Source organism: Prosopis cineraria, unplaced genomic scaffold (genome assembly GCF_029017545.1).
Source record: "Prosopis cineraria cultivar Desert tree isolate PC_DT_omini unplaced genomic scaffold, ASM2901754v1 PC2, whole genome shotgun sequence".
Taxonomy (NCBI): domain Eukaryota; kingdom Viridiplantae; phylum Streptophyta; class Magnoliopsida; order Fabales; family Fabaceae; genus Prosopis; species Prosopis cineraria.
Window position 1 is genome coordinate 38,488,512 of NW_026555333.1, and position 15,948 is coordinate 38,504,459.

At 34.1% G+C, this 15,948-nt stretch overlaps 1 protein-coding gene and 1 pseudogene across 2 annotated transcripts; one reads left to right on the forward strand and one right to left on the reverse strand.

Annotated features, from left to right (window-relative positions):
- Window positions 1–389: 389 nt before the first annotated feature.
- LOC129297972 (probable E3 ubiquitin-protein ligase ARI8) lies at window positions 390–10,199 on the forward strand (annotated as a pseudogene).
- Window positions 10,200–11,402: 1,203 nt separating this feature from the next.
- On the reverse strand, window positions 11,403–15,348 carry LOC129298015 (putative metallophosphoesterase At3g03305). 2 transcript variants are annotated; one of them, XM_054936409.1, is made up of 5 exons: window positions 14,945–15,348; window positions 14,513–14,754; window positions 12,416–13,996; window positions 11,855–11,988; window positions 11,403–11,767 (listed from the first exon to the last, which is right to left on the reverse strand). In XM_054936409.1, the coding sequence occupies exons 1-4, from the start codon at window positions 15,213–15,215 to the stop codon at window positions 11,869–11,871; spliced, it is 2,214 nt and encodes a 737-aa protein (XP_054792384.1). In that variant the 5' UTR covers window positions 15,216–15,348; the 3' UTR covers window positions 11,403–11,767; window positions 11,855–11,868. The 2 variants fall into 2 exon arrangements, with proteins under 2 accessions (XP_054792384.1, XP_054792375.1); XM_054936400.1 differs by having other exon boundaries at window positions 11,403–11,988.
- Window positions 15,349–15,948: the final 600 nt, after the last annotated feature.

A 15,948-nucleotide genomic window follows, 5' to 3' on the forward strand; every position in this document is an offset into this window, starting at 1 on the left:
CTTTGTAAGATCCTCTCTAATAAATATTATTTTATTTAGGTCCTTTGTTATAATTTTTCCTAATTTTTTTTTTTCCTTTTAATCAAGAGTTGTCGACTAGACGGTTCGTCGGGCATCGTCCCTGCACATGAACATCAAGTTCAAGACTGTGTAATGCAGCCATGCAGGCATTGTCCTATTTTGTCTAGAGAAATGGTGGTTTCTTCTTTACCATTCAATGGTGGTGGGCTTGGTTTGATTTCTTCTTTGGCAAACCCTATGATTGAAATCAACCATTAGTTTTTGTTTCATCCAACTCCTACAAGTATGGCTTACGAACATGATCCATCGGCTTACGTTAAATCTACTTCCTCTCTATTCCATTCCCTCTCCGTCTTCATGCTATTCCTTCTCCGATTCTCCTCCGCGCCGCATCCTATTGTTTGAAAGATCCTATAGGTTGTGGTGCTAATCCAGCAATGGATTTCGACGATGATTATTGCTTCAGCAACACAGAGGAGAAGGACGAGGTCCTGTACAGCGACAATGGTCACGACGAGGAAGATTACGATTTCATCCACCACGCTTCTGATAATTCTGATGTCTCTCCGTCGAATCGTTACCAGGCGGTGATTGCTTGTTCTGTTATCTTCTTTTGTTTTGAATCTTGAAATTCGCTTGTCATTGGAAACGAAGTTTAGGATTGATTTTGGAAATGTGAGATTATGTGATTCTTTTGGAAATTGAAGCTTCATTTATTTGGCCGTGACTAATAGATCGTTCAGATTCTTGTCATTCGTTCAAAATCGTGTCTTCAACTCTTCATTCATTCTGGTAGTTTTGATTTTTTGAAGTTCGTTCTACCAGGATTTTGAGTTTGTCTCTGAAATGTATGAATAGTGTTTCTGTTTGGTGCCTTCGCACATATATGATATATTTTACACATACGTACATATAAAACAAGCGTATGAGGTACTAATAAGGACGTGAAGGGAATGTTTTCGCATAAAATTGTATGGCTTTCGGGCTCTCCCATCAAACCTTATACTAATCATACTACTATTAGAGTCGGATATAAGAATTGAATTTGAAAGGTCGGGTTTGGAGACCCTGTTTAAATAAGAGTTTGAGCTTTAAAAATTAATCTTTTTTTTTTAAGTTATCGGGTTTGAGGGCCTCGTTCTGATAAGCTCTGTAGAAAAGGATTCAAGCCTGAGTAACCCTTCAAACCCTATTATATTATTTTTTTTTAACTTTTATAGAACACGCATTTGAAGTTAATAAAGACCTACTCATTTGAAGCCTTAATCCTACACGTGTTACTTTATTATTAATTTTAATTTATTTTAAAATTAATTTAATATAATTTAATAAATATCAATGTACAATATAAAATTTTTGATATTTTTTATTTTTTTATAATTATTATTTTTGTGTATTTATAAAAAATGAACTATTTTTTACTAGACTTCTAAACGTATGTTATTTAATTTTTAAAAGAGTACGAGGATTTTAATTTTTAAAATTTTAAAATATTTTAACTAATTTATAGTGTTTAATTTAATTTAATTTTTTTAATTTTTTCAAAATATAGCTTACGAACTTGGCCCTGAGTCCTTTAAATAAAGGCCGGGCCTCAAAAGATGAATAAAAAATGAGAAACCGAGCTGTGGGCTGAGCCCTTAAAGGTCAAGCCTATAAGGATCGAGTCTATTTATTTCTCAGCTCTAACTATCATTACAAGACTATAAACTCATCACGTTTTATTTTTTTTTTAAAAAAAAATCTCGGCAAAAATAATACGAACGGTTAACGGTATGTAGCATCGTCGGGACTTGTTATCAATTTCCCACGCTGAATAATTACATTTACATGCATGTTTATATCTGGACCTCTGTTTTTGCTTTTGCTGCATACTAAGCGTTACTGTTTTTCCTCCCTCAGCAGAACTCTACAGTCTTGAGCGAGAGCGACATTCGTCAACGCCAGGAGGATGAGATTATGAAGATATCAACTGTGTTATCCATTTCAAAGGTTGCAGCTAGTATACTGCTTCGTCACCATAATTGGTACAGTGACGGATGAAGGCACTAAGTTACTGCACATTTTGTTATGTTGCATTTGCATCCCCTTTTAAACATAGAGTAAAATTATTTGTACAGGATTATATAATATTATGCCGAAAATTTCTCTCTTTTATAATTCTGCTAGTACTGTTGACATTGGTGTTCTCTAGAAGTTTTATACTTGGTTTACTGACAGGAATGTTTAGTAAAATACATGATGAATGGTTTGCGGATGAAGAAAAAGTTCGCAGTGCTGTTGGCTTGTTGGAGAAACCTCGTACAGAATGTAAAGATTCTAGTGAGGTAATCATTTCATATGGTGAACAGCTGAATGTTCAAATGATACACTTCACAGGAAACATTTACGTATAGATAAAAAAAATAAATGTGACCTTTCTCTAAAAGACATTTTTATATTGGTAGGTGACTTGTGGGATCTGCTTCGATAGCTATCCTGGTGTTGAGATGGTTGATGCTGGTTGCGGCCATCCTTTTTGTAGCTCATGTTGGGCGGGTTTGTCCAACTGCATGGTTGTGTTGCAAATGTGCCCAGGAAATGAAACCTTTCTGCATTCTTGCATGTCTGGGCAATTTGAACATTCTGTAAGGATTGAGTTGAAAAAATACATGGCAATTTTGCTACTTCCTATTAACTGGCATTCAATTCTTTGCCTTCTTTATTGCCAATTATGATTATCTTTTTATCAATATTTTTGAATCATCATATACCCATGTCCTTCATTTTCAATTAAATATAGGGTTAAAGGGAAAAAATATCCATAAATTTTTCCTTTAAAGGCACCTAATATCCTTGAGTGAAGGAGGGTGAAAAATATCCCTAACATTTATGAAGTGGGTGCAAAAATGTGCAAACCATTAAATTTGACTAATTTCTATAAACGTTGATTGTTAAAAAAAAAGGAAGCAAACATAAAGTGCAAAAATGCCCATAATTTTTTTTATCTAAGTGCAAAAATACTTGAATTATAAAATATTATTTTATTTTATTTTCTATTTTTTAGTCAATTTCAATTTTATCTAATTTTAATTGTAATTTATTAATAATGAAAAAGAATTCATGTATTTAGACTAAGCCCATTCAGGTTTGAATTTGGCTTAGATTTATTTGGACTTATTTAAATGGCTCAAATAAGCTTGAAATAAAGAAAATTTTCTAAGCTCCCAAACCCAATATTAAGATTTTTCGTATTTATTCAAATTGACACGTCAAGCTTAACCCAAATTATTATATCTAACTTTTTTAAAATAACTTAATGTTGATCATGAAGTTTTAATGATAGAACTTAATAGATTGGGGAAGGTTGGCATATTAATCTAGGTCAAACTCAAACTTGAATGGGCTTGGCCAAATATCTGAATTCTTTTGCATTATTAATTAAATAAAATTAAAATTAGATAAAATTAAAATTAACTAAAAAAGAGAAAATAAAATAAAATAAAATTTTATAATTCTAGTATTTCCGCACCTAGATGAAAAGTTTATAGATATTTTTATACTTTATATTAGCTTTTCTTTTTAACGGTCAATGTTAATGGCCATTAATTAAATTTAATGGTTAGAACACTTTTGCACCTACCTTATGATTGTACTTTTACACTTTCCTTCATTTAAAGATGTTGGGTGCTCTTAAAGAAAAATTCATCGGTATTTTGGCCCTTTAATACGCATGGGCCCTACCTTTTTTTAATTTACTATTATTTTTTTTCTTGGGAAATAATTTGTGAATTAATTGTTTGCATTCTGACTTTAATATTACCTGCACTAGTATCCCCTTAGGAAATTAGTCTTTAACCGTCGCATTCTGAATTAATTTCTAAGTAAAAATTACTTTACAAGCAGCTATTCTCTCACAAGTGGTTATTCGAAGAGTAAAACTTGGATTACCAAGAAAAAAAAAATTGCGTGTCCTCTCCCTCTGCTACTCATATGGTCCCGTTCAAGCACCAATCTGGCTGAGTGGTGCCTTATAGGCGATTACCATTGTCTGCTTTCATATATATACATATATATATGATTGTCTCTGATGTCTTGTAGATTTCTTATGTTTCTTGCATGTTGTGCATGACAGATTGAGACATTTTTTCCCCCAAAAAAAAAAAAAAACACAATTCAGTCTGTTTTGGTTAGAAATCTAATTTCACGACATCAGCTTGAGTCATTTCAACTTTGTATTTTTCTGTTATAATCTTTATAGGATACATCAGTGTAGCCATCAATGGCGGTCCTGGATGTTTGTCGCTGCGGTGTCCTGATCCATCATGTGGTGCTGCTGTGGGTCAAGATGGTATCAATTTATTGGCTTCTGACGAAGAGAAGGAAAAGTACTCCGCATATTATATTAGATCTTATGTTGAGGACAACAAAAAGGTAATTCCATGTTGGGAATTTGATGCAAAGTTCTTTGCATGTAATCAAGTTCTTTTTCGTCTGTTTCACTTGTCATTAAGGTATTATTTGTTATGCCAAATTTACATGACTATGATTCATAACTATACAACACAAGATAATTTAGGACTTGGACTATTATACTGTGCTTTCAGTATTAGTTCTTTTTCTCTTGCTCTATTTTGTTTATGCAATGTATTACCCTTTCTTCTGATGCATCCTCATCTTTCAGACTTTCACTTAACATAGTCATCTAAAATAGATTCAGTACATCTTAAAGATTAATTTATTAGATTCATTGCAGCCATTAGTGGATGCATTCTTTCCAACAGCTTTATGCTGTATAAGAGGCATGAATAAAATTGCAGTATTAATGCTACTGGGTGATCTCTGTACTTTTGGGAGTGAGAGGAGGCTGGAGAGGAGCATGGTTCCCCTTGGGAATTGTTCAACCTAGTACTAGATCTGTTCTGTATCTTCTAAGAAAAATGTATTTGAAACAAATAATACCAAAATAGGGTTCTGGTTTATTAATTTATTTAAATGGGTTTTTCAAATATAATATTCCAGACAAAATGGTGCCCTGCTCCTGGATGTGATTTTGCCGTGGACTTTGCTTTTGGTAGTGGAAGCTATGATGTTACGTGCAACTGCTCTTGTAGTTTTTGCTGAAATGTAAGTCTCAATAATTAATATAATTGTTAAATGCATGTTTTCTTTTCACCTTGGAAGTTGGCACTTTACTGTCTCAATTTGCCCTTGCAGTGCACTGAAGAAGCACATAGGCCTGTTGATTGTGATACTGTTGCCAAATGGATATTGAAGAATAGTGCTGAATCTGTAAATATGATTTGGTATGCTTCTTTACTCACCCACGCACATACACGTGTCAGACTAGGGGGAAAAAATGTGTCACAAAAAAGCCATAAAATAAAAGGGTCGCCAAAAAGTTCATTTCAATTATTCATGCTTGTTACTGTGAACATGATCTGGTTTCTACTCGTTGACACTGATTTTGAATTATTATACACCTTTTAACTGTTGCTGTTCCTGTTCCTGTTGTATTTATGTATTCTTCACTCGATTCAATTGAAGCTTGTAGTATTTAGTTCCTGGATAATTTGATTGGACATAGAATGAGGTTATTATTTCTACGTTCCCCCAACGTCCAAATGTGATTGTTTTGTTACCTTTCATAACCTGGAAAAATTCTTTTACGAATCCCTCGCATGACCCCCTCCAGGCGTGTGGATAAAATGCAATCACGTCATGTCTTGTGCTATTTAATTTAATTAATAGTTAAGAAAATGGGGGTGACAAGAATCAAACTTCGGACCACTTGATCATAGAGTTTCTATCACTCTGTCTGAAATCATTTCAACTGGAAAGTTTAAGATATTATATAAAGGTTCATGGGTAGATTTAGTATAATCTTAAACAATTTTGATTGGTGATGTTTGATGCATTCAGTTATCACGCCTGAATCAGATTCCCAGCATTGCTGAACTATTTGCCTGTGTGAATTTCAGGATATTGGCCAATTCAAAACCATGTCCAAGCTGCAAGCGGCCAATAGAGAAAAACCAAGGTTGTATGCATATGACTTGCACACCGCCTTGCAAGTTTGAGTCTTGCTGGTTAGTCTACATCTTCACTACCTCATAAATGTCACTTTCAGGTGTCAAATATAGTTATATAGATCATATATAGGAATTAATGACTTATCAAAACCTCCTCATAAATTATTGTCTGCTGTTATTGCTTATCAACACTTGTGGCTGGCCAATGGACAGTGGCCATGGTCGATTGAGATTGACTCGCTACTGTCGTCATAATCTCCACGTTATTATTTATAGAAAATGGATTTCTCATCTGCTTTTTTAAATTGTCCGAATCTTTTCAGTTATATTGACCTAAAAATTAAATACCCGTCAGGCACTATATTTTCAGCTGTCCCTCAATATTTGTGTCTTATCATAAATCTGATCTTGATAGCATGGTGTTGTTATTTACCAATACAACTTTACAGGACGTTCTTCCTGTTCTTCAATCTCCATTATAAAATAGATAATGGCTAATTGTGGGATTTTACTTCCTATTCTAACCTCAGTTTTTCATTGATGAAGCGCTTTGATTGACTCTTCATCATGTTTTCTGCCTGTGGAAAGAGATGGGTGAAAAAGAAATGGATGGCGGTTTGAAGTTTTGTTCTGTTCATCTCAGTGAAGTTGATTACATGTATTTTCAGGCTTTGCCTTGGTCCATGGTCTGAGCATGGTGAGACAACAGGTGGCTTTTATGCATGTAATCGTTACGAAGAAGTAAAAACAGATAAAGAGGTATATCACAAATTTAGAATAGTTTGATTGTGACATTCAGAAACAGTGTTGTTGAAACTCTATTAAAGTAATGCTATCGTGTACAGTTTCAAGAGGCGGAAAAACAAAGAGAGATAATCAAGAGCTCTCTTGAAAGATACTATCACTATTATGAAAGATGGGCAACCAATCAATCAGTATGTGCTAGTTGCTTTGTTGTTAAAAAAATGTACCAAATTTCCTGTGTTATTAGCTCGGAGAAGGCATTAAAAGTTTCAGATAGCAGTTGATTATGAGATATAATCGATGATTTCCATATATTCTATTTCTTATGCCTATTTGATGCATAGTGTATGCTTTACTCATTGCAGTCCCGACAAAAAGCTCTTGCAGACCTAGAGCAAATGCAAACTGTGCACGTAAGCAATCTTTTTATTGTGGTTGTTTGTTCCACTGCCAATGATACTGGTGTGGTAGGCTTAAAAGGGTTATATTTAACGAGAAACTCTAGTATATGATGAACAGTAGTGTGTAGTGTATTTTTATATTAACTGACAAATTTATTAAACCACAGTTTACATTCTACAAGGATGAGTGTATTGACAAATCACAGGTTTCCTAACTTAAAATGAAAGTGACTATTCGAATAAAAGACAATATTTTCTAATCACCATCAAGTTATATTTATTTGCTTATAAGAAAGATATCGTGCAATGGTTTTATGCAATAAAAAGTCAATCCCTATGGCTGTCTCGAATTTTTAATTCCAGTGATTTTATGTTTTGAACATTCTGCAGCTTGTTAAATAGGTAACTACTTCAGATATGAGTAGAATGCAACCAAACCCCATTTAGCTCTGTAAACTCTGCACAAGACCCTAGCCAACTTGTTGATAGAAACATTTGTAAGAACCAACAAGTGCATAACTTAAATAGTAGGAGGCTTTGCTAGCTTAATTAGTGATATCAGATTTGAGTCCTGAATAAGCAGATGCGTTAAATAATCACTGGGAGAGCATTGCTGCCCTTGTTGTATCATCCTTCTCAACTTCACTTGGACTTGTCGGAGTCTAATATGGCTTTTCTAGATACCAACAAAAAAAAAGAAAAAAATAAACATTTGTAGGAATTTGATTGGAGCTAGTGATTGATAAGGTATTTGAAAGAGAGTAGTGTAGAAAGCAACGGAAGAACAAATGGGAACGAATAAAAACTATAATTAATGTCAATGATGAAAAAGAGATTAATTATAGTTTTTATTCGTTCCTGAATCACAGCTAAAATTCATCACAGAGGCCTGGTTACAGGTATATATTTATAAACTATTGCTTGGATGGAAATGTAATGTTTTCTTATCAAATAATTTGCCTTTGTAGATTGTTGAATGCAGACGTGTTTTGAAATGGACGTATGCCTAGGGCTACTATATACCAGAGAAGGAGAAGGCTGAGATAGAGTTTTTTGAATGCTTGCAAGGTATGCTCTTTCCTTTTTTCTGAGTTTATGGATTCTCTCATTTCTGAGAAATAATCATGCATGCGGCACAAAAAAGACAGATTGTAAAGGAAGTTTCTTTTTAATATTTTGCATTAATAATTTTGTTGTTCCAATGTTCCAGAGTTTTTTTTTTTTTTTTTGCGAAGTTTAAATTTTAAATGATGGTAATGATACAAAGGGACTGTTCTTATTTCTATACTACTAATTTTTCAAAACTACGAGTCATCAAATTTAATGTAAGGTAAAGAGTTGCAGATGTTTGACTAAACTAAACGCTCGAGTTGTAGGGTTTCAAGTTTTGATATTTAAACAAGACATTATTATTGCTGTTTGAGAGCCTGTTTGATTTCTGTATTTGAAAATAGTTTTTATTTTTAAAATTTTTAAAACAAAAAACTTGTTTGGTTAGCTGTTTTCAAAATTTCAATTTTGAAAAATGTTTTCATTTCTTGTTTTTAATGATAAGAAAGCAGAAGTTTCTGATCCATTTTTTTCATTTTGGACGGAATAATATGGGAAAAAAAAATGTAGTTTCACCAACGGCAAAAATTGTAATTTTGGTGACAATTAAAATAGGGCAAGCCAAAGCAATCTCATCTTCTAAAACTATTTTTAAATTAGTATTACCAATTTTTTTTTAATTTCTTCTAAAAAATGAGAGTAAAATACAGTAACCTCCCTTCCAGTTTGCTAACATTATAAGGATCTCCCTCTTATATTTTCAAAACCTACACTTTAGTTTAATTTTTAATACCGTTAGAAATATTTTATTAAAAATTTTAGAACACTTAATTTTTTTATTTGTAATTATGTTAAAAAATGTTAAAATTATTACTTTGCCCTCACTAATTACAAAACATCATTTGAAAACAAAAAAAAAATGAGAATTTAATCAAACAGGCCTTTAGACTCTTGTATTCTTCAACCAACTCTAAAATTTGAATACAGTTCAGTGATTAGGAGGTAAACCGTAAAACGCAAGCCGCTTTCATTTCTTTGTGCTTTAAAATCTGTTCTGTGCATGCAGGTGAAGCTGAGGCTGGATTGGAACGACTTCATCAGTGCGCTGAGAAGGAACTGGAGGTATATCTCACTGAAAAGAATCCAGAGAGAGATTTTAACTTTTTCCGCACAAAACTCTCTGGACTAACCAGGTGACGCTTTCGTGTAATATTGGAATTGTTAATGTTTGATTTTAACTTAAAAACCTGAATTTGTATATTTAAGGATAATACTATATATTCCGGAATAGTTGGGCATTGCAAGTAGCATGGTTACAGAAGCCTTATTATATTACTGCATAACTAAATGATCGTTGAGGATCTAACTTACTATTTCCTAATATTTCACTGTGATCTACTGTGTATAATGCAATAAATGCAGTGTGACACGGACCTTCTTTGAGAATTTAGTAAAAGCTTTGGAGAATGGTTTACCAGATGTGAACTCTCATGCTGCAACTGGCAGAAATTCGAGCTCAAAGAGCTTAGGAAGAAGCTATAGTGGGAAAAAAGGGAGGGAGGAGCCTATAACACCCAGATCAAATGATTCTGGTATTGTTGGATAGATATGAGAACTGAAAGTGTGAAGATTCCTCACATAATAATGTACCAGGCTACCGGGTGCATGTATCACCGGCAACCTGAATGAGAAGCTTGAGCTGATGAAAAGGTTTTCGATCAGCATGAGGCTTGAGGATTTTGGTTGCCAAGGTTGATTTTAGCACTCTCATTTCACCTCATGTGTTAACAATGGTTTGAAGCTGAGCAGAGCCTTATCCCCAGAAGGTGAAATGCTGGAAGGCCTTCAATTTGAGTTGTTACAGGAATTTGAGATGCACATTGTTCCTCATGTTTGGCTTTAAGTTCTTTCTTCTTTAATTCCTGTTTTCCCTTCTTTTTTTTTTTTGACATGTCAGACTGGGGATCAATGATTTATGCCTCAACGTCGGATTCCTGTGCTACTTTTAGGTAGTTTTCATAGCAAAATTGAAGCTCGCCAGTTCATTTGTATACAATCCATGGTCAGTACGTTAAGCTGCCTTTTAAAAAAAAAAATGTGAAGAGTGGAATGTAGTTAAACAGGCTCAACAGAAGTTTTTTCTTTTTTTTACACAATAAATTTTAGTTGGCTCTTGAAAATTCAGAGTCAGGACATGCCTTCAAGTTTAAAAAACATTTATAAACATATTTACAAATCACTCACCAACAAAATTCTTATATCAATAGTAGAATTTGAACCCACAATCTTATAAATTATAGAACAAAATCCTTACCAAATGGAAACTACTTTCCTGACTTTCGTCAAAATTCTGATTCTTTTATTACAGATTGAATCTTTTTATACTTGTATATTCAGAGAAAAAGTGGCATAATAATGTGATTGCGTAAAGACTATTTGCATTCTAACATCTCCTTTGTCTCCAAATGTAATGTGTATTCATCTTTATGAATGCTAAAAAATTGAAAGTTTTATTACCACGTCACGGTCAACATCACGGTTCATCTTTCACATGGATTAACGGATATCTTGTCGAAAATAATACACCTGAACTGTACATAGGCAGTTGAGATGGTTATCTGCTCAACCGCTAAAGGTGATGAATAAAGGTAAGGAATAAGGGCCATCATATAGTCCAGACAAGCTTCAACTGGAGAGAAAAATTACCCTATATTCATTCAACAAAGGATGCTAGACAACGCATTGTAGGCTGCAGAACTTTATAAAAGCCCAAAATGTTAAATTCTAGGAAGCTAGACAGTAGGGATCAAATGAAAATAGCCAATAAAAAATAACACTATATTTTAATTAAAAAAAACTTGTGTCTACAGACATACATTCTGTTTACTCCCTCCGGTCTTGTTTATAAAGTGGAGAGAATAATTTTTTTAGCCTTACTTATGAGTCATGTCATTAATCTTTTTTATCATAATTTTCCCCTGTTACCATTTATTAAATGTTGGTGAGAGAAATTTTTTTACTAAATGATGTATATTTAATAAGGGTAAAGTTGGAAACTTATTAAATTTTTAGGCTAAGTTAATGACTTTTAAAATTTTCTTTAGTTTTGATAAAAATATATTAGAGATAACTTATGAATAAGACTAGAGTAGTTTATATTTGTGCAATGAGTTCATCTATGAACTGCTTGAGATTAAGTCCTCACAGTGGAGGGTTGTATGGTATAAATAGATATTGCAAGACATTTGGGGATCAATTGCAAATAACCACCCTTCAACCCTATTAATAAAGTTGAAATAACGAAAAGGTTTGGTAGCAAACCCATTTACCTAGTTTCTATTGGTTTCTTGTACCTATTTTTAGTCCAAGAGATGTACCCATGAGCTGTTTCAGATTCAGTCTTGACAATGCATGCTTGAAAGACATCGATTTGTGCAAATCCACAATAACTGCGAACTGCACCGAAAGAATACTTGATATTGCAGCAGCTGAACTAAGAAAAGTGTACAGCCCTCAGCCACATGGATCACTTCCAATTATCTAAAATCAATCGCACGAGTTTATCCCCTGAAGTCATAAGCCACAGTTTAAATATGCAAAGTTTGGTCCACTTGAATAACTGCGAACCTTTTGAACAAGTTTCATTGGATGCCTCTGTTTCCATGGACAGCACATGCCAAGAAGATGGGAATTGAGAAACCATAACCCAGGAAATGGAGAATTGGGTTCATCTCATAGGCTTTCATCAGACTTCTGCAATTCTGCAGAGGAACAATGAAGAAATTGATCGAACAAAACCAAGTGGAAAAAACCAATGAACTAGTAGCTCCAATGACACCAATTAAATTGACGCGTTTCATGTCAAAGGATCAAATTGCTGCTGCTACTTGGAATGAAGCATCAACCAAAATTGCATGAAATACTGATATTGATCCTCACTCTAATTCCTAATGATTCTAGCTCATTTTGTAGACCGAAAATGCAGGTATCCAAACATTACAATCTTGTTTATGGAACTTAATTATATATTGATGCAAGTATGATTCGTGTTTGAAGGTTGTTCATTTCTCTATTTTAATGAAAAACACTTTTTACTAGTTTATCTTTTGGCTCCTGGGTAATATTCTATGAACTATGATGTACTCCTTTACGCATTGCAATGCAAAATATTTGTTTAAAAAGCCTTACCATAAAATGCTTCCAACATATTGCCAAACACACCAAACACAGAATCCTCCGAACTGGTCGCTTGCCTAAACAGAAATTAGAAAGTCTGCTTCTCTGTGCATCAAACGACACAGCTTTTTGAATCTTAGGATCATGATCATCCACTTTCTTCCCTGAATGGGATAGCATACGTTCCCGATAAATCCCTCTCTCTGCAGTCAGAGCAGCAGAGACTAGAATTGCAGGCAATAGCACAAAAAACAGATGGGGAAAAACAATCACCATGACATCTGGAGATCCAATATATTCATGACTCCACATTCCATTGGGCTTCTTCACAACCCAACCCATATAGGTCATGTATCCCCTGTTGTTCCCTTCAGTAAAGACTTGACCAATAAACCAGGGGAATAATATGAGATAAAATAAGTATCCTATCAAACCAAACCATAATGTGCGAACCCTCCTGAGCTCTTGAAGAACCAATAATATACCATTCACGAGGCCTTTATTTCCAATGAAGTTCTTGTGAGTGTAAAGCTTCTTTTGAAAAATAAGTAGAGTGGTTGGAAGAAGAAGCAGAAAGAATAGGAGAATGTAAGAAGACCAGAACATTGGGCAATACAAGGCAGCCCATTGACAACCCATGACAAAAAATTCCTTCCAGCTCCAAGAAAGCTTGACACTATGACCATTAATAGAAAATGGCCTCAATTCAGTCAAAGTTGATCTGTTCATGATATCAGTTGCTTCAATTTTAAGCCAATATCTATTAGGAGATGCATCCTCAAAGGCTTGGTAATTCCATGGAGCAACATAGAGATTTCCCCTGGAGGTCTCATCAGTATGCCTGATCATAACTGCTTCCAAAACTAAATCAAGATTTCCATATCTAGAGTCATAGACCCTAGCCACAACCGAAATAATTGGAGAAATGGAAAATACCAGAGCTCTTATTGACTCAAAAGATGAAGGGGTGACAGATTGACATTCATACTTGTGATGGGACAGAGATGTCAACATGATGCGTGAATCTAAAGGAAAAGTGGGCAATATGATTGTCTTTTTGGCCCCTGCCTTGAAATCAACATCAACAAATGATATATGGCCTTTATCAATGGACAAAATTCGCATGACTCTACTCTTTCTCCAATCCCCCGTCTCCCACTCCCAAAATTCTTGGACTGGTGGTGCCTCAATTGAACAATTCACATTACTTTCAAACGACATTTGGTGCATGTTAAACTGAAAAAACTTCTGGAAGGATGAAAAATGATGGCTCAACTGATGGTGTCGCTTTAAATTCCTACCAAACCCAGTATGGAGATGCCCGCACAGGTAAGCTGATATTGAATGATTAAGGAAAAGATCTTCCAAGGTCCTTCCAGAACGTGAGGGTGAAGAGAATGAAAGTGGAAAATGCCCAAAGGATATCTTGGAAACCGGTTTTTCTGACTGACTCCGAGAATTCCATTGTGAGAGTTGCAAATCTAGATCATTCAGCAATTCGTCAGTGGGATGCCCAAAAAGATTAGTTGGACCTCGTAAACCAACCAACATAGTGCTGTCAAACCCAACAAAGAGATGTCTCCGCTCCAGAGTCTGTATGATGGTACACAGGTATGCGTACATGAGTAAGAAAAAGCTTCATATTATCAAACAATATAACATATCAGCTTATAGACGTACAACTTGTGAACTCCCAGTTGTCTAGTCCAAACAAAAAGGAATTCAAGCTGAGTTTTTTCCAGAAGAATCTTCCAGGATTAAGATTTTTTTTCCCCTTGTTACTCCAATTTTAATGTCAGAATGATTTGATGCCTTAGTATGTAAATGCAAGATGAGCATTGACTAACATAAAACTTTTTGAATTCCAAATAGCAGATTGGATAGTTATAGGCATGGCGTACTATGTTACTATAATATATTTTGAAGTTAACATTCTTCACGTCAAAAATAGAATAAATCTTGATATGAAAATGAATGACAGTCACTCAATTGTATCGGCATATAATTCTACACAATCCACCAAAGTTTCTATTTTACGATGTCACACAATTTTGTGGTTTGTTAGGAACTAGCGAATTTCTCAGAATGAAGACTAAGTGGATCGCTAACCTCAACAGTGACACTACTGATTCTCCCACTTCGGCCTAGCTGCCCATTGATGCTGTATTTGGAAAAGAAATCAAATGAACCACCAACAACTGGGACACCGAAATTATCATGATTGCCTCTAAGGTCAAAGAAAACTTCCTTATTGAGTCCACTCCTTTTGATAACATCTTCCGTTACATTGTGATATTCTTTCCATTCATCCTCATTTTGCTTCATAGTTAGCAAATCCTTGCTTTTGCCATCTGCAGGGGGGGGGGGATACAAACAGCCATAACACACTCACAACTTCATTTAAACACCGACACGCAAATACATAAACTTCTTCAAATCCTAATTCTTACTTACCCCAACCATAAATAAAAATTTAACACGAAGCTCATTTTACAAACAAATAAACATCTGAAAATTCAAATTCAAATTAACAAAAACAACCTGTGAGATCGCCGGTGATGAGGACGAGTGAAGGATTGATCATGGAAAGAGCAGGACCAATGAATCTGCGAAAATCGAGAGCTCTATCAGGTTGGTGGACGCTGAAATGAAGATCGGAGAGCTGAACCACCCAAACCACAGAATCAGGGCCTCCATTGGCCCAAATGACTCTCTTGGTTTGTTCTTCTTCATTGCCAGTGGTAGTAGCAGAAGACGAAACTACTGAGAAGAAGATGAGAAGAACGAGACTAGCATGAACAACGACGCTCATTTCTGACTATAGCTCTTGCCAATCGCCAATATGAGTTTCTGCAGTTCAGATGAAATTTCAAACTGATTTGCAGTATCGTTTCATGGACCTGAAGCTTCGACGTCAAATGCCAAATTCGGGGAAACGAATGAAAAATTCTTGCCCAAAAAAAAAGAAAAAAGTGAGGGGAAAAAACAGAGAGGGAGAGAAAACGATGAAAAATTGTAGTATTCATTAAAATCATTTTATAACTTCACTTTTTAAAAAAATATATATAAATTTTTAAAACATCTTTCATTTAATTTATAAAAGAATATTAAAAAAAATTAAAAATATAATATTAAAAAGGCATTATTAAATAGTATTATTTTTATCAAAATATCTTAAATTTTGAATTATCAAATTTCCTTTAAAAGCATCTTATAAATTAAAATAAAAAAAGCAAAATATAAATATATTTTTATGGTGCAATAATGTTGTATTTCTCAATACTTAATTACTTTTATTATATATTTTTATGTAAATATTTAATATTCAATACATATTTAAGCATGGTTAGATCTCATTAGATTGCATATTAATATAGGGCAGAATTTCATTTAAAAACCATAATAACTAATTATTTTCGAACCTCGCTTAAAAATATCTAAAAACACACAGCAAATTTGGAGGATTAAATTGACAAAAAAAAAAAACAACTTTCAGTATGGAATAATCAAAATGCCCTAATATTTAAACACAACTAAGTAACACA